Source organism: Prinia subflava, chromosome 19, assembly GCF_021018805.1.
Source record: "Prinia subflava isolate CZ2003 ecotype Zambia chromosome 19, Cam_Psub_1.2, whole genome shotgun sequence".
Lineage (NCBI taxonomy): Eukaryota > Metazoa > Chordata > Aves > Passeriformes > Cisticolidae > Prinia > Prinia subflava.
Genome location: NC_086265.1, coordinates 13,543,542 through 13,568,570, shown reverse-complemented (window position 1 = coordinate 13,568,570; position 25,029 = coordinate 13,543,542). Strand labels below are relative to the sequence as shown.

At 48.3% G+C, this 25,029-nt stretch overlaps 1 protein-coding gene across 1 annotated transcript in view; it reads left to right on the top strand.

The window, feature by feature from the left end:
* The window catches only part of AIFM3 (apoptosis inducing factor mitochondria associated 3), a 53,130-nt gene that overhangs the window by 17,246 nt on the left and 10,855 nt on the right, over positions 1 to 25,029 (top strand). Inside the window, exons 3-17 of the mRNA XM_063415545.1 lie at positions 447 to 660; positions 9,430 to 9,539; positions 10,908 to 11,017; positions 12,068 to 12,112; positions 13,296 to 13,392; positions 13,788 to 13,900; positions 16,729 to 16,815; positions 17,412 to 17,503; positions 19,216 to 19,346; positions 20,441 to 20,556; positions 20,882 to 20,953; positions 21,229 to 21,292; positions 22,221 to 22,297; positions 23,153 to 23,270; positions 24,921 to 25,019. Coding sequence (XP_063271615.1) covers positions 447 to 660; positions 9,430 to 9,539; positions 10,908 to 11,017; positions 12,068 to 12,112; positions 13,296 to 13,392; positions 13,788 to 13,900; positions 16,729 to 16,815; positions 17,412 to 17,503; positions 19,216 to 19,346; positions 20,441 to 20,556; positions 20,882 to 20,953; positions 21,229 to 21,292; positions 22,221 to 22,297; positions 23,153 to 23,270; positions 24,921 to 25,019 — 1,545 coding nt within the window. The remainder of the gene's footprint in view (positions 1 to 446; positions 661 to 9,429; positions 9,540 to 10,907; positions 11,018 to 12,067; positions 12,113 to 13,295; positions 13,393 to 13,787; positions 13,901 to 16,728; positions 16,816 to 17,411; positions 17,504 to 19,215; positions 19,347 to 20,440; positions 20,557 to 20,881; positions 20,954 to 21,228; positions 21,293 to 22,220; positions 22,298 to 23,152; positions 23,271 to 24,920; positions 25,020 to 25,029) is intronic.

Sequence of the window (25,029 nt, the reverse complement as noted above, 5' to 3'; positions counted from 1 at the left end):
ATCTAATGAAGCAGCTTTATGCACCATGCAGTGTTGGCTTTCTCTTTCAGTTAACATTACCTACAAACAATTAAAGGGGTTTTTGAAGTCTGTCTGAGCCCCAGAGACCTTGGCATGCCTCATACAGAGCTGCCTGAAGCTGTTTTCCACTAAACAGGACAAGAACTATAGCTGAGAGGTTGTTTTGCACCAATGGCTCATGTCTGCTTTCAAGAATATGTACTTTATGAATGCAAAGTGCCTGATGTGGAAAGAACAGAGGAATAATGGGCTCAGGTAATCAAGCCAAACTTGATGTTAAATGTTTTATCTTCCAAGTCAAGCCAACAAAAACTATCTGTTTTGATTTCTGTTTCCAAGTTCAGGGAAGGAAGGAGTGATAGAAAAGTGAACAGCAGCAAAACCTCTGGCTTTATTTTAACAAAGGTTTTGGGTTGTTCCTGCAGTTGAAGTGAAAATTGAAGTTGTGATACCTGAGAAGGAGAGAAGCAAGGAGGAGATGTCACCCAATGGGAAAGCCAGCCCTATGATCTACAAAGTCAATGGTACTGCCCGACACTACCACCTTGAGGAGCATCCAATTGCCAGCAACCCCTACCACAACCCAAAGGACGTGGTAGAAGCATCTGTGTGCCACGTGAAGGACCTGGAGAATGGACAGTAAGTGCCCAAAGTTTTTGCAGATAAAAACCTCCTGACCTAATCTGAATGCCCTGTCTTGTTTATTCTTTAGAGTTTTTGGAGATGATGATTTAACTTAGTACACTTTTTTTATCTTAAAAAATTACATCATGGACAAGTGACAACTGTTTTTACCAGGTCTGCTCTTCCCTGCATTATTTGCACTGGGACTTGTCTCAGAAAGAGGTGATGTTCTCTAGCAGAATTTCTCAGGAGGCTCCACTCAACTTGCGTTAACCAACCTAGACATTTTTTTAAAATTTATAGCCTTAATGATTTTACAAAACAGCAGGAGAAGGGCATGGGTGGAGCTGATGGGGTGCATCATGTACTCCATTCTGTTTGCAATGCTTGGCTCTTCCAGTTGAGCTCATCAATTTGCTCTTTCACTAAGGATGCAGTTTTTCAGATCTCTTGCAAATGAGAACATTCTTCAGGTGGGCACATTCAGTGCCCTGATTTAATTTTCTGAACTCTAAAGAGTGCCCAGTCACTGCGCTTTACAGGTGCCTCTTTTCTAGGGTAGAAGTACAGGTTCCATTGACATCTCAGAGGGCTCCATCTGTATTTAAAAGAAAATAGTTGGGAATAGCATTTGTTCCAGTGAGGGAGCAATGTAAGGTGTGCGGGACACAGCAGGAGTCTTGGCAGCTGTTTGCTTTAAATTGAAGTATTGCCTGTGATAGTATCAAAGAACAATCCATGTACTATAGGCTACTTTGTGCTAAACTTAAGGGGCTTCATTGGCTATAAATTCATTTTCTTAGGTAAGTTAATCCCGGAATTAAACGTGTTTTTTTCATTGCAATGGGAATTTATGTATTATATCATTATACAAAGGGATGCGCTGAATTCTGTTGGATTAAATCTTCACATGATGTGGAGTTGTTGAGGTTGCTTGGTTTGTATCCTGATTCCAAACAGGACAAGGTTAATTTTTGCAGTAGCCAGGAGGTGCATGGCCAGGACTCAGAGGTTATTCTATACAACCTTGTCTCATTGCTGAGGCAGGGGAAAGGAGTCTCTTGTGGAGAGAAGTGGTTCCTTGTGGTTGAGTAACTGAGGGACAGTGGGGTAATGCTGGTTCCAAGCCACAGGCAGTGGGGTGGGGAGCTCTGGGCTCTGGGTGAGCATTTTGGCACGTGACTCACTCTCTCTTTTGTACACTTGTGTTATTAGTATTCTTGCTATTACTGTTGGCTTTCTTCTCTCATTGCTGTTTCCAGTAAATTGTTATCTCAGCCTGTGATCTTTGCCTTTTGTGACTCCAATTCTCCTCCAGCCACTTACAGGTGGGGCAGAGGGGAGGGAGAGTGAGCAGCCATGTGGTTTTAGTGGGAGCACTATATTGGGGAATTCCATTCCTAAACCACAGCAGCCTTATTCAACACCCGACATGGGGTGGAAGGGTTGAGATATCAACAGGTCTGCCTAGAGAGAGCTGGAAACAAAATTTGATCTAAGCATTTGTTATATTAGGTACAGAGCAACTGGCCACAACATTGCCTGGTCCGTTCATGTGGGTGTGTTACCTCACCCTGTCTGTATTTTCATATATACTTTCTGTGCCCATCACAGTGCTCCTTTTGAGAGCAGGGAGAAGGGTCAGGATCACTCTGTTGGTGCACTGTGGGATATTGGTTTATGACATGATAACATTGAGGACAATTAGGGCCATTTGGGATGTGTATTCCATGTTGATCTCCTGCCTTGTTGTTTTGGTTTAGGAAGACAGGCATCTGCCAGGGAAAGCCAGAGCTTCCCTTGCAATGGTGAATATAAACTCTCTCCCTCTGAATGATTATAATTTTGAAATTAAGGTGCTTTCAGGCAAAGATATGGGAATAGGAATAACAGTTCTTTACTAGAAATATTAAAAATAAAAATATAGTAGTACAAAAAAAGAAAACAGACAGAGTGACAGAGTCAGAATACAACCTGGCACCCTGTTGGTCAGGGTGTTAATAGCAGTTCAATTAAGTCTTCCTGGAGTGATTGATGTGGTTCTGTTGGAGCAGAGATGATCCTGTGGAACAGTGTAGTTTTCTCTGAAAGTTCAGTGGGGGTGAGATGGGTCTGCTCTTCCTCTGGGAAAGAGCCTTCCTCAAGGCAAACAGGCTGCCTTGGTGTTCTGGCTCTCAGGTTTTATCCAGGTAGGAATGCTTGGATCCTCCCTCTGGGTGGAGCATCTCCCAATGGATGATGTAATTGTATCAGTCATGCAGTGAGCCTCGATGGCCCATGAACAGAAGATATCCCCTGGAGCCAGGATAGGTCATGGGAGAGATAAAGAAAACACCTCCCCAGCCAGTTTCAACAGATGGCAATAGAACACATACTTTTGGTTACATCTTGCATTGAACCCAAGGCACTTGTCCTTGGGTGCTGTCTCTCAGAGTCCATTAATAATCATACCCAGTCTGTGGGGAGAAGAGGGGAGGAATATTTTTCCTAGGTTTCACCACATTTTCCTCCTTCAAGCCTGTGATAACAGCTTTTGAGGATTTTGAATTTCCCTTGGATGCTAAAGAAAGCATGTTCTTGTTGCTAAGTCTTCCAGTTCTCCTCAGTGTAGTCCACACCATGTTTAGAGTTCCAAAAGAGATTTTTAGGAAGGTCATTTAGAGATCTGCCCCAGGGGTGGATAGTCATGAGTGTCATGTAATGTGGCAGAAACAGGACTGTTCTGCTCTGGTGGTTTGGAAGTTCACCCCTGAACAACTACAGGATCCTGATAAAGTGGGAAAATATTTGAAAGAAAAATGCTGTGGCAGTTCCAGAGAGGTGCAAAGTTATGCAATGTGTTGGGCCCTGGCTACTATTTATCAGGCAGTGCTCCATACTGGACAGCACAGTCAGGTAGAGGAGGAGGAAGGCAGAGCAAGAGGCACCATGGATACTTCAACTGCAGCTGAACCAGAGGAACAGCACATGCTGGGAGCACTTGCCCGTATATGGAAGAAGACATCCAAGACAAAATCCATCTACTTAGTGAGGGATGAAGAGGAAGCAGGGCCCTCACAATGGGAGGAAGAGGCAGGGCCAGAGACAATCACCCAATCCCTATCTCCTTGTAAATTGTGGGATATCCAAAGAGACTTCAGCTGCCAGTCAGGAGAGGCCTTTGTTAAAGGTTCAGAGGAGCTGGGCTTATAAATACTGGACAAGGTATTATAGTGGGTGTACCATATTCCATCATGCACCAGCCCCTGGGAAAGTGGAATGGTGCAATGCACTGTTGAAAACTACATTGAAATCAATGGGTGGTGGGACCTTGAAACACTGGGATCTATATTTAGTGAAGGCCACATTTTCAGTTAATGCCAGAGGTCCACCAATTGAACTGGCCCTGCCCAATCAAAATCTCTATGTACAGTAGAAGGGGATAAAGTTCCCATGGAAGTTCTCATGGTGCATGTGTAGAATGTGTTAAGGAAGTAAGTTTGGATCCATACCACCTCAACCAAAGACAAACCCATCTGTGGGATTGTTTTTGCTGAAGGATGTGGTAGCTTTTGGTGGGTGATGCAGAGGGACAGAGAAATACAATGTATCCCTCAAGGATATTTGACATGTGGAGGTGCAGGTGAGCAGTGGCAGCAGGGCTGGAGAGGAGCAGGGCAGAGCACAGGCAGCAACTGGAATTGCCTTGATGGTGGAGTGAAGAAAAAGGGGGAGACTGTCTTGGGAAATACTGGTTGCACAGGGAGGGTTCTGTTCCAGGGTCAAGATGCAGCCTCACCTGATCTATGGAAGGTGTCCCTGCCCATGGCAGGGGGTACAATGAGAGGGTCTTTAAGGTCCTTCCCCGAACAAACTGCCCTGTGATTCTGTGAATAGCTAGATTGACTGGGAAACAGGGAGTATGGTAGATGAAAAGATTTGGAGAGCTCTTCTGGCTGCAGAGAAGGTGAGGAAGAGCTGGCTGCAGCCTGTGATAACATACAGGTGGCCATACCAGGGAGCTCCTCAGCTAAAGCCATGGCTAGGAACGGGCATTGGTCTGGAGCCAGTCCCATGTGCATCACCTGCTGCAACTTGCTACGAGTGTGACAGCAGACATGCCAACACCACACATTTTAGGTTGAGAATATCTGTTTTCTACCAGGCTGAATCCAGGTCAAGATAGAAGTGCTGGGAGAGGGTACAACTCATGTAAACAATAGGCCAAGCCCCTCATGCTGGCAGCCAGAGAGATTTTCTGGGTATGATTTTTCTGGGATGATTCTCCCAAGGGGTGTGCTGGGCAGGGGTGTGGATGGGCCTGGCAGCAGCGCAGGGTGCTGGCATGAGTCTTTGGGCACCACTGCCTTGCATTAGTGGAGTCTGCAAGCACAGAGTATGCTTTCTGCCCAACCTTTATGTCTTTCTGCTACCAGCATGGCCTCAGCAGAAGTGAGATGCAGAAAGATATTGGAGGATAAACTGGTGCTACTGTACCCAGCCAGTCTCCCAGTAGGCTAACTGGAGGGACAGAAAACAGCCCCCAATACTCTCACAGCTCTTGAGCAAAGGTCTTTTGCAGGCAGAGCTGAGATTTAGCTGTGCTTCCCAAGTGGGGAGAGACAACAGGACAAATTCCTAACTGAGTAAATAGCTCAACAGGGTGCAGGGCAGTGTAAAATCATTCTCTGGTTTACTCTGGAGTGAGTGCAGGATAGGAACCTTGCAGGTGGCTGTGTGCTGGCTTGAAGACATCAGGTCTTGTTTTTGAGTCTCTCAGCTCACACAGTTCCTTGGGTAAGCTGTAAATTCTTTAACTTATCTTATCGTATCTTCCCAGGGAGTTATGGTTGCCATTGAACAGGTTTTATCAGCTGAGGAATGAAGCAGGACTTGTACTGCTCCATTCCCTTTGTACGGAGGGAAGAGCTCCAGGTGCTGAGTGTCCTACCTGGGGAGGGAGCAGAGCTGCATCCCTGAGGAACAAGGTGGCCAAATTAATGGCGCAAAGGGTAGGCATGGTGAACTCAGCTTGTTTTTCACCCAAGGTGGCAAGGAAATTGGGAAATTGAGCATTTGTAATTGGATAGTTGATACTGGTGAAGCACTTGCTGAAAGTCTGGCTTGAGGTGGGTTTGAGGGTGTAACAGAAGTGTTGGTGGGCTGAGTCCTGTTCTCATCTCCATGGCTTCAAAGCAGAGTGGAGCAAGTGTCTGTGTAGCCTGGGGGCAAGTAATGGGATTGAGTTGGAATGTTATCTTAGAAGAAATGAGCATGCAAGTTCTGTCCCATTCTTCTGAGACCCTGGAACCTGGCGTGCATCAATAGCATTCCGGAATCACACATGGTCCCCCTTCCTTGGGGTTTGCTGTGACCACAGTGATGTGTTTGGCTCCCCAAAGGCAATGCACTGGGATAGCTGTAGAGATGGTCCCCTCTATGCAGTGAGAGCAACCAGGATTTCCAGATAAACATCAAGTTGTGTAGGGACAGGCTTTCTGGCCTGTCTCCAGGGAGCAGCAGCTCTGTGTTCCCTGTCCAGCTCCATACAAAAGGAAGGCTCTCTCCTGAACTCTTACTTTCCTCCATGGTTATCTGGAACTCTGCTCTGGGGAAGCAGCTGCTGATAGTTGCATTGGAAAGAGGTTCAGTGCCTCCGGCAGACCATGCATTGATTGCACAGAGTGTATCAGGATTATTGGCTGGAAAGGGAGCATCCGAGAGGTGAGAAGAGAAAGGATGTGCTGAGAGGAAGGTCTGGTGGACCTGGTGGAGGCACAGTGAGAGGGCAGAGAGTTAAATGTCTGCTCAGTGCAGAGCAACATCAGTGTCACACAGCAACACTTGTGCACTGCTCTGCAAAGCTGTGGAAATGTCTTTGGCCAAGGTCTGGGCAGGAGGAGACCTCAGTGCTGGAGCCTTTCACAGTCTCCAGCCTGCAGAGAGGATCAATGAGCAGCCTTCTGGAAATGACGGAGGATTGAAAGATTTGTGCTCCAGTAGATAGTGCCACTGACTGGTGTAACAAGGCTACCAACACGAGCGCAGTCTGTACACAGTCTGCAGGGCATGGGAACTCTGGCAAATATAAGTATGTGTTGAAGCTGCAATGCAGAGCCTGTGCCCAGCCAGCCTGCAGCAGGCAGAGCCGGAGTCACTAGGCACCTTGCAGGAGGCACAACATTCCTACATCCCTAGGAGATGCTGTGGACAAATTCCCCTGCATGCAGCTGCTGCAGAGGTGTGTATGGCCCAGTTTATCGCTGCTGGGTCAGAAGGCTGCAGAGCACCTCTTGAACATCCCAAGGGTGGTAGAAAGAATTTTCTAAAATTTTGCTTTTCAGTGCTAGTGGCATCATCAATCACTCATTCAGCAGAGGGGTGTGCTCGGTAGCTCTTTCTGGCTTGCTGTACAAGGTGCATGATCAGCAAGGGATGCTTTTGGCCTGGATGGGACTGAATCTCAGCCTGGCTTAGGAGGTCAAGGAGGGATGTGTTGCCCAGTGAGCCTAAAAACTGCTCAGTGTTGTAAACAATTTCTGCTCCGCTAATCACGCTTTGATCCAGGGTACCACACCATGAAATCATTGGATCAGAATGGTTTGGGTTGGAACGGACTATTACAGGTCATCTGGTCCAACCCTCTGCCATGGACAGGAGCACCTTCACCAGACAGGATTGCTCAGAGCCTCATCCATAGAATCACAGAACATCCTGAGTTGGAAGGGACTCACGAGGATCATCCAGTCTCACTTCTGGCCCTGCACAGACCCCCCAACAACCCCACCCTGGGCATCCCTGCAGCGCTGTCCAAAGGCTCCTGGAGCTCTGGCAGCCTCGGGGCCGTGCCCATTCCCTGGGGAGCCTGGGCAGTGCCAGCACCCTCTGGGGGAAGAACCCGTCCAGCCTGACTCTCTCCTGGCACAGGTTCATGATGTTCCCTTGATAACTGCTCTGTACTTCCATTTACCATCAAAGTGTTTGCCTGAGGCATCAGTGAACCAGACGTCTTTAACTTCAGAGTATGACATAACAGCAGGAACACCAAATATTGCACTAGAGTTTTGTAGCTGCTGCAAAGCCAGCATATCTGGGATCATGGCTGTTTGTAATTTTGCAGGTTTTGTTGGCTGTTCACTTATATCTATTAGACCTGTGACTCTTGAGACATGTGCACACCATTTGTGCACTGTTGGTCTTCATGCAATCCCACCTTGTGGATCACAGCCCTTCTTAATACTGGCTAACAGATTAAAAGGTCTTTGGATTTGCACAGGTTGGTGCTATTGAATTTTTTCTACTTGTTTAAGAGCTCAGGTCAGAGATAGTAATCTCTTTTCCCAGTCAGAGTATGTCTTTTCAGGATCTTTTAATGCTGCAGAACTGAACCCTAATGGTTGTTTAGGTCTGTGTGGGCCTTTCTGGAATATGTTACAGTAAGTCCCATGTTCAGCAAAACCCCATTCAGATCTGATAGGATCATTGGAATGAACTGCCCCAAGTGATGAATATATTTTTAACTCCTCTATTAGTGTTTGTAAAGCCTTTTGTGACTATCAAGCCACCCCTAAGTCTGGCTTTTGCTCATCAATGCATATGATGGTCCTGCTCTATAGAAAATCCAGGAATATGATTTCTCCAGTATCCTGAAATGTAACCATGAAGAATATGTCTTTTACATCTAGAACTGCCATCCATTCGTGTGCAGCTGCCTGCAGGGTGGCACTGAGACTGGCAATGTTTGGGTCTTCCTGTGTTGGCATTCAGCCACCAATAAGCAATCATTAAGTGCCAGCCCATATCTGGTTTCCACACTGACCAAACTGGAGAATTATATGGGGTATGTGTTCTAAATATAATACCCCTTTGTTCTAAATTTTTAATAGATTAATTTTCTAATTTTTTTGATATTTTATTATATGGAGTTTTTGTGGGTGTGGATGACCAAACATTCCTGTTGTACAATTGCCAAACTTCATTTAATGATATCATATCCTAAAAAGTTTTCTTCATGATCTGTGACTGCAAATGTGTGTGAGGGCATTCATTTTTCCCCAAGTAATCATAAACAGACTTTGACAATGGAATATATAATGCTTTGTCCTTTGAATCTTGTTAGATGGACTCATTTTCTTTTAAAACTTAAATTTATTTTTTCAGCATCTGTGGGGATGGTTGGAGATATTTGGGCTCCTGTAGTAATTAGAAAACTTAAATGCTGTTTTCTAGGTCCTACTGGTAAGTAGATATGGGGCCCATCCTTATCAGACCACTGATGAGTCATAATTCACTGTGTGAGAAGGCCCAAAGTTCACCCAGAACTTAGTGTTTTTTTCCTTTCGTATTTCTGTCAACTCAAAAGGGTTGAGGGGGGTTTTCTGTGGAAAAGTGGAAGCTTTCCATTACTTGTGTTCCCTCCATCCTGCACCACTTTGACTCAGTCTGCTGTCCTGCATTGGACTGCCCCCTAAGGGCATCACAAGGGACTCCTGAAGTCGCTTGCTCCCACTCTCCCACAGCAGCTGGGAAGGTGCTTTGAGCCACCTCTTGGCACAGTGATGGATAAATTAGACGCTGCCACTCAGTGGCCCAGCTTGGATGTGCCCCAGGCTGGGACAGCAGACCCACCTCCTAAGCTGGTGTGGTGACAAGGAACAACCCACATCTGTGGTCATCTGAAGCCAGTAGTGAGCAAGTTGAAGGAGAAGGGGAGCCTGGTGGGACTAGGGCTGGATTGTAGGGTGGAGTGGTGGCATCTGCTGTAAGGTGGATGCTCTGCCATCTTTCCATATTCCTCCTCCCCAGGATGCGGGAAGTGGACCTGGGCTGCGGGAAGGCTCTGCTCATCAAGGAGAGCGGCGAGTTCCACGCCGTGGGACACAAGTGTCCCCACTATGGGGCTCCGCTGGTCAAAGGTCAGTCTGCTTCATGTCCTGGAGAGCAACCACAGGCATCACACAGCAAAGAACAGCCCCCTGACTATGCTGCCAGGCATGCAGCAGTGCTGCACTGCACACTCAGCATCATCTGGGCATCTTCTGGCTGGGGAAGGCGTGGGCAGCAAGCTGGAGTTGCACGAAACTCCCCAGAACATTTTGCCAGCTCTGGTTTGCAGCTTCCACTACTGATCACAGGGCTGGTGCTTCTTGTCTTCAAGGGGAAAGAGGACTGTCTTTGAGCTAATGGGATCCTTTCAGTAGCAAAAAGAATGTTGCTCATGTTAGTGACTGAAGTGGGATGAGGTGGAGTGGTTTCCCATCTTGGCACCTAAAAACATTCAGTCTGGCACTTTCTCAGTGCAGGCTTCAGGATCTGAGCCTGAGCAATGGCAGCAGACAGTGCTGGCCTGGCTTTGTACTGATGTGTATCACCAAAATGGGGGTTGGAAGGGCACTTTGCTGGAGGGGTCCTGGGGAGGACAGGGGAGCATCCTTCTGAGTGTCTTCTGGGCACTGGTGGCCCAGCAGCCCTGCTGGGTGCAGCAGCCATGCTCTCAGCCCTTCTCCTGGGGTGAGTAGCTTGCTGAGCCCCACCTGCCCTGGAGGTGAGAGCTTACTGCCCTTTGAGAGACCTGTGGTGCATTCCTCAGACTGGCTGTCACACAGGGATCTCTCTGGGGACTTTGCTGCAGCTGTGAGTGCAGGGGGGCTGCCCCTGCGCCCTGCACACGGTGGTGATGAGATGTGGCGCTGTTGTGCCTCAGCAAGCAGAGACACAAGCTCAAGACTAGTCTGTGGCCACATGGTGGCCTATGCTCTGCCCCAGCATTGTGCCAGGGAAGGCTGAAGTCCAAGGTAGCAGCCTCCGAGCCAACACTTAGAGAAATGAACACATGCCTTTAGACATGCTTGTGCCTCCCAGGCATGTGCAGGTGCCTTGCTGTGCCAGGGTCTGCTCTGGAACACATGTACTCTGAATCAGTGATGCTCTGCTTGAGGCACCACTTGTTCTGGTAATAGTGGGGCTTGTAAGGATGACCATGAGACTCTGGGAATGTCAGCCCCATCCTGGCTGGAGAGTAAGATTATATCCCAGAGCAGACAGCTTTGGAACGCTGCCCAGAGATACTGGAGGACCTTGCCATCCTGGGCATTTTAGAAGGAATTGCTCATATAGGATCCCATCTGGTTGCAAACATGCCCAGTGTGCATGTTGAGAAAACTCCACCTTTACCCATCCAGGTCCACAACAGCTGCCATGTGTCCTGTAGGAGAGGTGCCACCTCACAGGATGGGAGGCAGCTGCAGGGCAGCACCAACCCTGCTCTGCCATGTTCCCTGCAGGGGTTTTGTCCAAAGGAAGAGTCCGCTGTCCCTGGCATGGAGCTTGCTTCAATATCGGCACAGGTGACATTGAGGACTTTCCCGGCTTGGATAGTTTACCCAGGTTCCAGGTGAGATCCTTGTCCTTGCAGCAGAGGAAACCATAGAATCATGGTCTGGTCTGGGTTGGAAGGGACCTTAAAGCCCACCTCATTCCACCTCTGCCATGGGCAGGGACACCTTCCACTATCCCAGGTTGTTCCAAGCCCTGTCCAGCCTGGCCTTGGACACTTCCAGGGATGGAGTAACCACAGCTTATCTGGGCACCCTGTGCCGGAAATCACCACCCTCACAGGGAACAATTCCTTCCCAATATCCCTATTTATCCCAGAGGGCTATCCCTGCCCTCTGGCTGTGGGAAGCCATTCCCTGTGTCCTGTCACTGCAGGCCCTTGTCCCAAGTCCCTCTCCAGCTCTCTTGGAGCCCCTTAAGGTACTGGATGTGGCTCTGAGGTCTCCTTGAAGCCTTGTCTTCTGGCTGAACAATTCCAGTCCTCCTTAGAGCTGCTCTCAATTCCTTTAATCCCCCAGTCTGGACTGATAAGGCAAATTGCTCATATCCAATTGCAGCAGCTTTCATTTGCCCTTATTGAACCTCATGAGATTCCCATTTGGCCACTTCTCCAGCCTGGCCACATTCCTCTGCATGAATCCCTTCCCTCTAAAGCATCAACCATACCACTCAGTTTGGTGTCACCCACAAAATGACTCTATTTATTGTGATAAAAAGAACGTTCTATATGGTATGGAGCAAATATTGTCCAAAGTGTCTCCAGTGGAGAGCAGCTCCTCACCCAGCTCTTTCCTCCCTGCAGCTCCCTTGCACCTACCCACAGGCATCTGGGAACCTGGGAGTGCCCAGTCTGGGAGATCTCTGGAGTAGGAGTGGGGTGGGAATGAGAAACCATGTGTAAGTCTGGCGTTGAAATCAGACTGTTCACTGAGTGTCAGTGCGTGCTTGATACAAGGCAGGAGATCCCACAGCCTTGAGCTGGGATGAGCCCTGCTATGGCCTGAGCTGCTCCTACAGGTGACCCAGTGCCACCACCCCTCCTTCCTTAGCTGTTGCCCAGAGGGAGCCCTTGCTACTCTGCAAACCAGCACTGTTCTGTCACCCTCAGGTGAAGATTGAGAAGGAGAAGGTGTACATCCGAGCAAGCAAGCAGGTGAGGGGCCACTGACATCCAAAAATCAAGGCCAATGGTTTATTTTTTGCTGTATGTGCATGGGGGTGGGGGGAAATGCTTATCTTTGATCCTCTGGCCTGGGCAGAGGGATGTGTGACTATCCAATTTATATGGAGGTGCAAGTGGAGCAGAGGTGTTGGGTCTCCCTCCCACTCAGCCTCCCTGCAGCTGCTGAACACCTGGCCTGGGCTGTCCATGCTTTCCGGTCTTACAGATGTTTGTCCTCCTTTTGTCCTATGTTTCCTTAAACTCAGGGTAACTTTTAATTTGTGTGATCTGTGGAAGGAGGCCTCTTCCACCAACCTTTTGGCCTTGTCTGAATACGGCATGGTGATGACAGAGGCCACCTGTGCTCCCTCTTGAGCCCACACCTCAGCTTCTGCTGAGAGGAACCTGATGCAGGGTAGAAGGGGCTCTCCTGCCCTGATGGGATGCAGAATGAAGCCCACTCAGGCCACTGCCATCTTTCTTTCCATGAAAAGTCTTCTTTTGATGCATGGTTGTATGTACACATATGCAAATCCAGTGGCTCGGAGGCCCAGTTGACCCTTATAGCACTTAGGTTAGATCCAGAGATGTCACCTGAACGGCAGCACATCAACTCCAGCTGATTTGGGGATGTGATGAGGGGAAACTAGAGTCTATTTGCTCTACCAGGAAGAGATTTTGGCCTCTATTGCCTGGGAACAGGGAGTCTGTGCAGCAGGGCTACACTGGCACAGGTCCATGCTTGTACTCTGGTGGATTGGACAAGTCCATCAGCTTTGGATATCAGGTGTACAAGCTCTGCTCAGATTCAGGATAAGATTCCTGACAGAAGTTCTTCATTCTTGTCTCACTTTTGGTGCAGAATTGCACAAGGACACACATGCTTTTTCTAATGTCCCACCACTGCCACCCTAGCTCTGAGTAGCTGCATGGCTTTGCAGATGATGGATTTATTTTTCTTTTGTACCTTGTAAGAGGTAGTGCACTGGACATTGAAATGGTATTTGGATGAGCAGGGGTTTGGAGTCCCTGTTCAGTACAAGGGTGTGGTTGCTCCCTTCCTATCCAAGCTGGTTTATGACACTGCTGCAGTTGTCCCCATCCCTGCCTGGCTACTCAGGGTAATGCTGAGTAAAGATAATTGCTTTTCTTTTTCTTTTTGGTGGTGACACAGGCTCTTCAGACACAGAGGAGGACAAAGATGATGGCAAAGTGCATCTCCTTGAGCAACTACAACCTGAGCAGCACCAATGTGCTGATCATTGGTGCAGGTAAGGGTGGCACATGCTGGGACCACTGTGTGTATCCCCTGCCAGGCAGAGATGCAGAGAGAGGGTGTCTGTGTGCCCTGCATGCTCTATCACCCCTCCTCTGTTCCTCCCTGTGCAAAGGGTCGCTCCTCAGATGTGCTCTGTGTGAGATTGTGACAGTTTAGGGACAGGAAGGAGGATTGATGTCACAGTCCATAGACAGAGCATCCCTTCTCCAGCCTTGTGCAGCTGCTCCAATTGGCTTCCCGTGTGAACTGTTAGGAAAGGCTGTGAAGTGAGGCCAGGGCTGGTGAAGATGGTGGTTTTGGAGTCAGCCTCAGTGGGTTTACGAGTAAAGGGCACAGACCTCCCAAGGGCACATACACATGGCTGTCACCTGTCTCCTTCTCCCTTAGGGGCAGCTGGGCTGGTCTGCGCAGAGACCTTACGCCAGGAGGGTTTCTCTGACCGGATTGTGATGTGCACCATGGACAGACACTTGCCTTATGACAGACCAAAGCTCAGTAAGGTTTGTATCACTCTGGGTATGCCACATTCCTCCCCCATTTTAAAATTTACTCTAGCACCTTTCCCCACTGTTATTCATTGCAGCAGCAAGGTTCTGTTTCCTTAGTCATCCTGTCTCTGTTTCCCTTGAATTTTCTTCCTTCTTTGTGACTGGAATATGAAATACAAAAAAGGAGTAGTTCAGATTGAGTTAAGAGTACTTCAGCAGGAAAACAAGGGCATTCTTCCTTCTGTGGGTGGTGGCACAGGGTGCCCAGAGAAGCTGTGGCTGCCCCTGGATCCCTGGAAGTGTCCAGGGGCAGGTTGGACATTGGGGCTTGGAGCACCCTGGGGTAGTGGAATGTGTCCCTGCAAATTGAAATGAGATGAGCCTTTAGTCCCTTGCAACCCAAACCATGACATGATTCATATGATGGTTCTTCACAGATCTAATGGTAGCTGTCTTAGCCATCTTATACCTAGGTGGGTCTTCTTAAAGTGTTTCTGTATCAAACTCTTTAAGGCAATGAAATGGAGCATGTGAAAAAATGGTGTTGTCTACTAGGGTTTTTACTAATGCCTGTTTTTTGCTGCCATGGGTGCTCTGTGCCAGAATTATGATGATTCTCAGCTGTCATCACAACTGGATAACTTGATGGAAGTGCAAAGGTCACTTTTTCTGGCGCACATCCCATTTTACATTCCAATTTGTAGACACAGGATGATCTTTAAACAGATTTTTTTTTTGCTGCTGATTCCTGAGCCTTCTTTGATGTCACATCAGCTCAAGTTGGACAGTAGCATTTGACCTTGGAGCTTGGAGATAACATAAAGTGAGCTATGTGTTCATCCTCATGTCAGGAATGCTTACCCACGGGGACTACTACAATCACAGCACCTAACTCTGAAAATCCCTTTTTTGGGTGCTGGAAGGAAAGACAAGCAAACATGCACATGGCTGTTTAGGAGCATTCAGGCCATTTCTGTGCTTCTGCGAGTCCTGCCTGGGGTGAGGAGCATCTTCCTGGTACCTGCATCCAAGCAGGGTTGTGCTGGGGAGCTTGGAGAATCTGAGAGTCCCTGTCCCAGCCAGACAGCTCTTCCAAACACTTATCCCCATGTATGAGTCTTAGACTAGCTCTTCGTCTCTCTGTTAAATAGTGAGAACATTTCACATTCCAGAGATGTTATACACGATTTGTTAAATCCTCCACTAAACACCTCTGACTATAGTTGCTTTCAGAAGGTGCACAAAGTCCATGGAAGATGAAGAATTTTTGGGAAGAGCGTAGGAAAAAATGGAATTTTTCTTAATCCTGTTGTGACTGGGACTAAACCCGTACAAGCCACTGGACAAGGACTGCTAACTCTGTAAGCAGCAGAGCTCTTGCTCCCTGAAACTGCAGCACTGCCCTTCCTCTGCCCTGCTGGATGCCTGTTATCAGTCTGTCCCCAGGTCCTGCTGGACCGTTTGCCTTTTTCCCCTTTGGACCATGATCTAGTCCCTGTGTGTTGCCACATCTCTGTTACTGTTCCTAGAGCACCAAGTAGCAGCAAAAGCTGTGGTGGTTGTGCACTGCTCTGCTTTGCCCTCCCTGCACACTGTCACAGAGGAGTCAGGTGTTTCTCTCTGTAAATGTGGAGTATTCAAAGAATTTGCAGTAAAACCTGTATGACCCTGCCCGTGCCTTGAGTCCTGTGATACCAGTCTCTCCTGAGTAGAGCATTGTCTGAAGTCAGAGTAAGGGAGTGTCTTGTCAGGCTCGTTCCAGCCACTTACCAGGCCACTTCCAGGGAGAAGGATCTAGCACATCCATTTCCATTGGTTAAGAGGAAAGCCCTTGATTCCTGCATCTCCTGTCGCTCCTGGGTCCAGCCCAAACATCATCCCTCTGTGGCATGAGTAGATGGTGCTGCTGAGCACTGTGCTGATCTATAGCAGGGCTTGCCCATGGCAGCTGTTCCTGTTCCTGCTACGCTGCAGGCAGGGAGGGGTACACGAGCAGGGAGCAGTCTGCACACACACAGGTCACTTGATGCTCAGGTATCCTCACCTGAGTCTGAGCTTGTGTCCACAGAGTCAGGAGGACAGATGAGCTTGGGCTCAACCCTGTGTGTAAAGAAGATGTGTATCTCACCCTAGTGACCAGGGGAGGCTGGGAAAAGCAAGAACCTTTACCTTGCAGCTGAAGATGTGCAGATATGGGCCCCACCCCCTTGCTTCAGCATTTGATGGAGCTTGTGCATCATAACTTGGGTGTTTTTAAAAGTGTATTCTTGTGTGTTAATGCTGCTTGTTCTTACTGCTCTTCTAGCTTCCATTTGCCCTGGTAACTGGCTGTTTTCCAATTTTCCAAATAATCATAGAATGGTTTGAGTTGGAAGGGGCTTCTAAAGGTCATCCTGTGTACCCCCCTGCTGTGGGTAGCAACTCCTTTTACTAGACCAGGTTTTGCTCCAGTCCAGCACTTTCAGGGATGGGGCAGCCACAGCTTCCCTGGGCAAACTGTTCCAGGGCCTCACCACCTGTGCTGTAAAATGAGGCTTTTCTCTTGCTCCCATGAACCTGTGTGTGCTGGGAGGGGCTGCAGTTACGTCTGCTTTGCTGACACTCCGAAGCACTTGCTGTGTTCCTGCCTCAGGCACTCAGCCCCAGCCCCACACTGAACCAGCAGAGAAGGCACCAGAGCTCAGACCAGCCTCTTGTGGTGACTCCTCCCTGAACAGGCTTTCATTTCAGCCCTGTGGAGCCATTCCCTTAACCAATGCAACAAGTGCTGACTTGTGCTGGTAGCAGCCGTTTCTCCACTCAAACCAGAGCAGCTGACAGAAAAATGGCTTTTTTTGCAGTCAATGGATTCCCACCCTGAGCAGATTGCCCTGCGCCCCAAGGAGTTCTTCTGCACCTACGACATCGAAGTCCTGACTGAAATGCAGGTAAGTAGAGTCCTGTGTGTGCCTGAAGGAAAGTGCTGGTGTAACGGCTGAAGTAGGGAATGTGGCCGCTGTCTCTGTTCTTGGCTCACTGGATGCCATTGTGTGAATGCTGGGTCTCCCCCAGTACTCTTCTTTTTGCCCCAGAGTGCAGGTTGCCTGTGGTTGTTCAAAACACAGCTAATACAATGCTCCTGTGGCAGGAAGGGCACCCTGGGTGTGAACATGGTGTGGCCATCTGTGGTGACCATCATGTTTTACCTGCCATTCCTCATGTGGATCTGGGGAACCAGGTGCCATCTGATAAGCATAATCAGCCTTCAAACAGTGCAGAGAATGATGGCTTAAATATTTCTCCCCATTATTTTATTTATATTGGGAAACCTTCAAGGATTTGTGAAAAGGCAACTAGGAATATTTAAGGTGTGGGTTGGCCAAGCTGTGGACAGTGGGGACTAAAACTAACAGACTAACTAAAAACTACTAACTAACTAAAACTAACATGGAGGACCTAAAACCTGACAGACAAGTTGATCGGGCTGGGACCTCAGTGAAAATCTGGGATTTCTTCCCTTAACATTATTTAGGAATGATTTTAGGTGGCGGCTGTGGATGTGAAGAGCAAGATAGCTGTGTTCAAGGATGGGTTTAAGATGGAATACAACAAGCTGCTGATAGCAACGGGAAACATGTAAGCTTCAGACAAACATCTTAAAGATCAAGAGAAACTGTTTAATTTGAGAATGTGAGGAGCTTGTGCCTGGGGATAAGGGATGAAATGCGGCAGGTGAATTTGAACACTGAACTTGTTTGAGTGTGGAAAAGTCAAGGAACACAAAAGATATTAGAAATGTCTGTATGTATCTACATCTACATCTGTATATCATCATCTATCTCATATACATCTACATGATATATTATAGAATCACAAAATCACAAGATGGTTTGTGTTGGAAAGGATCTTGAAATTCATCCAGACCCACCCCTGCTGTGGATAGGGAACACTTTGCACTAGACTAAGTTGCTCTAAGCCCCATCTAATCTGGCCTTGGACACTTTCCAGGGGTGGCACCAGGACCTTGAACATATTTTCTTTAACAAAAGCTCCAAAGTAGAAGTATCCTTCTTTTTTTAGAGGGCATTTTTTGCCATGTTGCTCTTCTTTTCACTCCTTGATAACACTCGCCCTGACAACCAGATAATTAATCCCTCTGAATTTCCATCTTTCATTTTCTGTCAAGCTTTAAGATCTTTCTCAGCAATTATGGCTTAACACTTTTCTGTTGCAGCCTTAATTAGGTGTTGCCCATTCCAACAGATCTTTTGGGAGCCTTGGCCCCAAGACAGGAATTTTTGGGACTAAACCTGGTCCAGCCATAGGGAAAGGTGGTATTGATGTACTGGGATGCTGAGTGTCACCCTGGATTACTGTTGTCGCTTGTGCCCTGGAAGTAGTGGATCAGTTTGTTTTCAATTGGAGGTTTGTCAAAATTGGCAGTTTAAGCTGAAAATGAGGCATCCTGGCTCTCCTTCCTTGTGTTCCTTACACCAAGCCATAAATTGAAGAGAAATGCAGCCCCTACATAATTTATCATCTGGGGAAGGGATGCTGTTGAACAGCTGAAGCAGAGACTCCCACTGGAAACCGAAGTGCCACCAGTCATAGCCAGTGCCACAAGGTGGAAATAGCTGGTACTAGGGTACTAGCATCACAGCCAAAATGCCATGTGCACCAGCCACCCAATTAGGTTCAAAAGATGATTAAGCCTGTGGGAGTGATTTCAAAATCCTCATGCACAAGCTCTAGGTACACTGGTTAGGGTACCTAAATTACTTAGGATCTTCTGTCCTGTTTCCAAATGTGAGTCGGGTATGCAGGGGCCAGATATTAAAAAATATATGGGCTCTAGTAAGCGCCTGGGGAGGGCACAGTTAAGCTGCTACAGCATCAGCAGTATGTCCATGGGAATGGAGAGTGTAGCCTGCATCTGCAGAGCCTTATCAAACTTTCAATATCTGGCTCCAAGCACTGCTAGAGGACAGAGTGAGTTTTCTGTGTCCCATTAAGTTTCTAAAAATTTTATGACATGCCAGTAATTGAGCATAGGCTTGTAAAGCAATGTCTGTCCTGCGCTGGATGCACTGCCCCAGGAAGGAGCTCCCCTGGACCTGTGGGTATACCAGTCCACAATGGGGTCTGGGGTGGCTCCTCAGCATCCCCTGCTCCACCACTGGCCACCAGCATCTGGGTTTTTCCATGTTATGTCTCCAGCCCAGAGAAAGGTGAAAAAAGGAAAGTTAGGAGTGTTCTTGGAGCCCTGGAAGGAGTGTCTGCAGGCCTAACTGGGCACTGAACCACACAGAGTTGAGAAAAGCAGCTGTATCACCCTCAGTGTTTTTCAGGCCGAAAACTCTCAGCTGCAAAGGCAAGGAGATGGAAAACGTTTTCAACATCCGGACACCTGAAGATGCCAATCGTGTGGTGAAGCTGGCCACGAGCAAGAACGTGGTGATCGTTGGAGCGTCCTTCCTGGGTGAGTACTTGCCTGGCCCGTGTCCCTGTCCCAGCTCTCCACCTCTGCCTGCAGATGGGTAAAGTCCCTTGCCCAATTCGTCACTGCCCAGTTAGAGGTAACACCCCCATGAAATTGGACCTGGAGTAGTCCAACCTCCAGCCCCAGGTGTATGTAAGGACATTTCCATGCCGAAAAAATCAATTTTTCAAAGAGGCTGGGCTGGTATGGGCACAGGTATTGCTGTCCCAGTCAGAAAAGCACATGGCAGGACAGGTACTGGTGCTCATGTGGGTACAAATCTGATGTGTCTAGAGTTAGCTTCAGTCAGGAGAGTCTTCTTCCTGGTGGGTGGGAGCCTGCGGGCTTATTGTCTTTTACGTTTTAGCAGTGTGGTGAGTTTTTAAAATGTACAGGAAAAATCTTGTCGTTTCTTTGATGGCTCTTCTTTTTGCTTGATATGGTTCCAACAAAATTATTGTGGGTTGTAACAAAATAAGAGTTGGTCCTGCAAGCCTTAAACATAAATTATTATTTGTCAGGGAATTTATTACAAAATGTTAATTATTTGTTTTTCTTCTTTTATAAAAGATAAACTTGTTTTAATGGTTGAATCAATATGATCTACAGAAAAGCATGTGGTGTGGGGCCAATTGCAAACTGCAGGTCATCAAAAACATTCCTTTCCAAAAAAGCCCCACAGACAGAAAATGTCTTGGTGGAGGTTCCCATGCAACTCCCAGCAGGAAAATTCTACCATTCTGATGGGAGAAGACAGTTCCTCCCAAGAGCTGTTTTCAGACCACAGCTGAGGTTGTCCCAGCTGTAGGAGGAGGGTTTCCCTTGGCTGAGGTCCCTTGTTCCATGTTTTTCCCAGGGCACTTTGGAATTTCATGGCTAGTTTCTTCCTTTGGTCTTTAAAACCTACATCTAAGAACATCTGAATCAGTGTGATCCCTGGTGTGATCAGGTCTGGTGGCTCCCCAGTTCTCCCAGGAGTGCAGCTCCAGCCTCCCTAGTTGGAGTGGGTGAGGCTGCTCCTCGTCTGCAGCCAGGGACACAGGGCAGTGCTGGGTGGGTTCATGTAGCTGTTTAGACCTGCTTCTCTTCCTCAGGGATGGAGGTGGCTGCCTACCTTGCGGAGAGGGCCCACTCGGTGTCCCTGGTGGAGCTGGAGCATGTCCCCTTCAAGAAGTTCTTTGGGGAGAGGGTTGGCCGTGCTGTCATGAAGGTGACCTTGCTTTCCCATCTGGGTGTGTTGGTAAACAGAGCAGGTTTTGCTTGTTTCATTTACTGCACTAATAAATTTACTTCACATCTGTTGACAAAGCTGTGATGGCAACAGTCAGTGAGAATGGGCTATGTTTTCCCTGTCATGGTCCATGTGCTATGGAGCTCCTTCTAGAGCCGTGCTGGGGATGTGGGGATGCTGACTCACTTAGCAGTGTGGGTTGAGACAAGCCTGCAGGGTGGGCAAGGCAGTGCTGAGGGCAGCAGGACATCAGGGTGGTTCAGGGTCCTGATGTCCCGTGCTCTGTCCCTTGTCCCCCCTCCAGTTGTTTGAGAACAACAGGGTGAAGTTCTACATGCAGACAGAGGTGTCGGAGCTTCGGGAGCAGGAGGGGAAGGTAAGTGGTGGGCAGGGGTTCCCTGGGGGAACTGCTGTGACATCCCCCAGAGCTGCCATTCCCTTCCCTAGTGGGTTTTGCTCTCTACTCATTCCTATCCCCTGAAATTCATTTTCCTGGATTTGGCTCCCAGGAGCAAATGTATGCCAGTGTGGTGTGTGGGGTGGCTTCATTTCACAAATGAGGTGAGCTGTCAGCTTGGCTCCCGGCTGCTACAGAGTGGTTTGTCCCTAAAATAACTCGGATGTGCCCCCCGCCCCCTGTGTCTCCTGCAGCTGAAGGAGGTTGTGCTGAAGAGTGGGAAGGTCCTGCGTGCTGACGTCTGTGTCGTGGGTGTTGGTAAGGGTTGTGTGGGTGCAGAATCAGGGAGGGAGGGCAGAGAAGTTGGAGAGGATATGGCAGCAGGAGGTCCATGGGGGTGGGTGACCAAGGGTACTGGCAGTGGTCTGCGAGCCCTGCTGGACTGCCACACATGAGTCTGCATATCTAAAAAAGGTGTTTCTAGACCCGCACCACAGAATGCAACTGAAAATATATTTCAGAAGTAATAATTTTTTTCCAGAAAAAAAGAAAACATTTAAAGCAGTTTCATCCTCTCAAGTTTTTTTAAATTAAAGCTTCCCCAGACTGAATTTTTTTAATGTTTTTTTTTCTTTTTAATTGCTGCTTACAGCAATCAAAAATGTATTCCATACTATAAAATAAAAGAAAATATCCCATATAATGTGATATTTTTCTCCTTTACACTTGGGGGAAATATTCCCTTTCCTTCCCTCTTCAAAATGCTGTGGACTGGAATAATCACAGAATTAATTTCATTTTGGTTTTGTTGTTTATATTGACTACTCTGTTTTGTGAAAATCCTGGAGGTAAAAAAAAAAAGGATGAAAAAAGGAGAAGGAAGGTGAAGGAAATGTACAGAATAGGGGAAGGAGTCCTGGCTGGAAAATTGAAAGTTCCTTTTTAAATATATTTTTTTCAAAATATCTATAAAAGAGAATTAAATTGAAAATTATCTGGAAGCACTAGAAAAGGGTTGTGGGTAGGTTACACTGATAGCTTGGGCAGGACAGGGATCCTGAAGGGCTAGAGGCTGATGCAGTGGGGGCTCTGTAGGGTACCTGGCCCTGCTCCACACTCCCAGAGCAGCTGCTGCCTGTCCCTGGAGGCAGCCCCACTGTCCTGGCAGGAGGAGAGGCCTCAGGATCAGCCCCCAGGGCTGTGGAACACCAGACACTGCAGCAGCATCCTTTGGCTTCCTCCCCAGGTGCAGTCCCAGCGACAGGCTTCCTCAAGCAGAGTGGCATCAACATCGACTCCAAGGGCTTCATCGTGGTCAACAAGGTGAGCCCCGGGGCAGCCCCTGTGGGAGGGAGAACAGGAGGAGCTGGGTCCGCTCCTCTGATGGATGAGCTTCTCTGGGGTTCCAAACTGCTGCCACAGGGGCTTTTTGTGGCCTTTTATCTGCCAAGATCGGCAGAATTGGGTTAAATTTGGGAATTCTTTGGGGTTGGCCTGTGCAGGGCCAGGAACTGAACTCGATGAGCCTTGTGGTTGCCTTTCATCTCAGGATATTCTGTGAGATGCTGAGATTCTGGGAGCATCACCAGGAGTGCCTGGGACCCCCCTCTGCAAGTGGGGGCGTGCAAAGCCCAGACCTGGATGCTCTGGCTTGAGTCTGGCTCTGAGCTGTTCTGGAGTGGTATGGATATTTAGAGGGGGAAAAAATTGAGATAGATCCATCTTTTCAAGGATCCTAAAGGATCTCATCCTTTCTCCCCACCACCGGTGACTGCAATGCAGACAGTGTTGGAGGTGGTGAGTGTTGGTGCCTTGGGCAAAGGAGCATGTCAGGAGGCTGGGGCTCAGGGCCAAGCAGTGCTCATCCCTGCAGTAAGCTGGGCTCTGTCTGCAAACACCAATAAACCCCAGACTTCTGAGAGGGGTTCCAGGACATCAGTCCATGTGTCTTTTTACTGGATAACCCAGTGGCTGAGGGATGCCGTAGGTCCCTGCATGTATGTTCTCATTTGCAAGTGAAGAAGGCTGTATGAAATCTCCCCTGGGGGTCCCACAGCCTAGCTCAAGTTTTCCCTGTGTTCTGAGGGACCATGGCAGCTCTGGACCACTCCAGCTCTGGAGTTTCTGTTCATGTAGGGTGCAAACCCCACTAATGCCCACCTCTGTTCCCCCCTACAGATGATGCAGACCAACATTCCAGGGGTCTTTGCTGCTGGAGATGCTGTCACATTTCCATTGGCCTTGAGGAATAACAAGAAGGTGAATGTTCCCCACTGGCAGATGGCCCACATGCATGGTAGGTACTTTCCAGAAAATAGCATTTTCCAGATTCTCAGGAAATTTTCAAACCCACCAGGGCAAGAACGAGAGAACTGCCAGCAGAGAGACTGAGTGGTTGTATTGAACATTTTGAAGCGTGTGTATCTTATCCTGCCTGAAATGTCTTCATCTGTCAGCATTCTTGCCAAGCTTTGCCTAGTGATGCCTCATCACCAGCACAGAGGAGCCCAGGGACAGGCTTTCCCTTATTCCCTTTGCTCCCTGGCACTGCTGCGGGAGCCTGCTCTACTCCTTGCTGCGGGACACTTAGGAGCTCACATCCCAATGCCAGCCCGGGCTCAGGTTCCCAGCTGGACTTCCCACGCTGCCCGGCTGGCCCAGGAACGTTCAGCAGAGCTCTGACCCTTCTTGCCTCTCGTCAGCTTGGAACCCCTGGTGTGATGGTGTCTTATTTTGGAAAGACAGGTATCTGTCAGGGAAAACTGGAGTTCCTCTTGGAATGGAGAATGTAAAAAACCCCTCCCTCCAAATTATTATAATTTTGCAATTAGGAGCTTTCAGGCAAAAAATATGGGAATAGTAATAACAGTTCTTTACTAGGAATATTAAAAATGCAAATGGGGTAATGCAAAAAAAAAACCAAGCAAGCAAACAAACAAAAGTCCTAGAAAACCCTGATGGAGTCAGGAATATGACCTGACACCCTGTTGGTCAGGGTGTTGGAAGCAGTCCAAAAAAAGTCCTCCTGGAGAAAGAGATGTTGTTCTGTGGAGTAGAGGTGATCCTGTAGAAAAAAGGGTCCAGTGCTGGTGAGATGGGTCTGGTCTTCCTCTGGGAATCCAGTGGAGAACAGGATGCTTGGTGTTCCTACATCTCAGGTTTTATCAGTTGGCTCCCCCTGCACTGGGTGGAGCATCTCCCAGTGGGATGATGGAATGTGTCAGTCACTGGTGAGCCTTAATGGCCCATTAACAGACGATATCCCCGAGGATGGACAGTGGTGAAAGAGAGAAGAAACACTGCCCCATCTGGTTTTAGCAGCTGGTGTATTATCAGAAGGCATCTGCCCTCCTCCCCCTGGAGTTACAAGAGATAAAGGAAAAAAACCCAAAACATCTTCCCCAACTGGTTTCAACAGATGAAACAGAATACACTTTTTTTTTGTTACATAACCCAAGACAGATGGGCTGCCATCACGGCCACAGTCCCACAGGGAGGTTTCCTGTGCCCTGGTTGAGAAGTTTTGGAACCACAGCTCCAAATCCAGCCTTTGGATACCTCCCCCATGTCCAGACATGCTTCTGCAGCAGGGACTGTACCCCAACAGTCTCCATGCCCTCCAAGGGTTTGTCCATCCCATCCCCATCTGGGTAGGAACTCAGCACACTCTCAACCCTGTCACTATTGCAAAATTTGGGGGGAAAGAGTCTCATGGGTACATGGCTCATGGCAGTGGAGATGATGAGCAGGAGCTGCACCATGGGAAGGAGTCTGAGCCCATCCTTGTGTGCTTTCTGCTTTGTCTTTGTTGCTGTATGGGTTTTCTCAGCAGTAGTTCTTGGTTTCCCTGTACTCTGTGACTGCTGGTGTTGATGCTGTGACCTGAGGGCAGAGCATGGAGCTTGCCCTGGAGTGGCAATTCCCCCATCCCTGTGCTCTCTTGCAGGCCGCATCGCTGCCCTGAACATGCTGGCCCATGGCACGGAGATCAGCACTGTCCCGTACTTGTGGACAGCTATGTTTGGGAAGAGCATCCGATATGCAGGTAAGGGGCT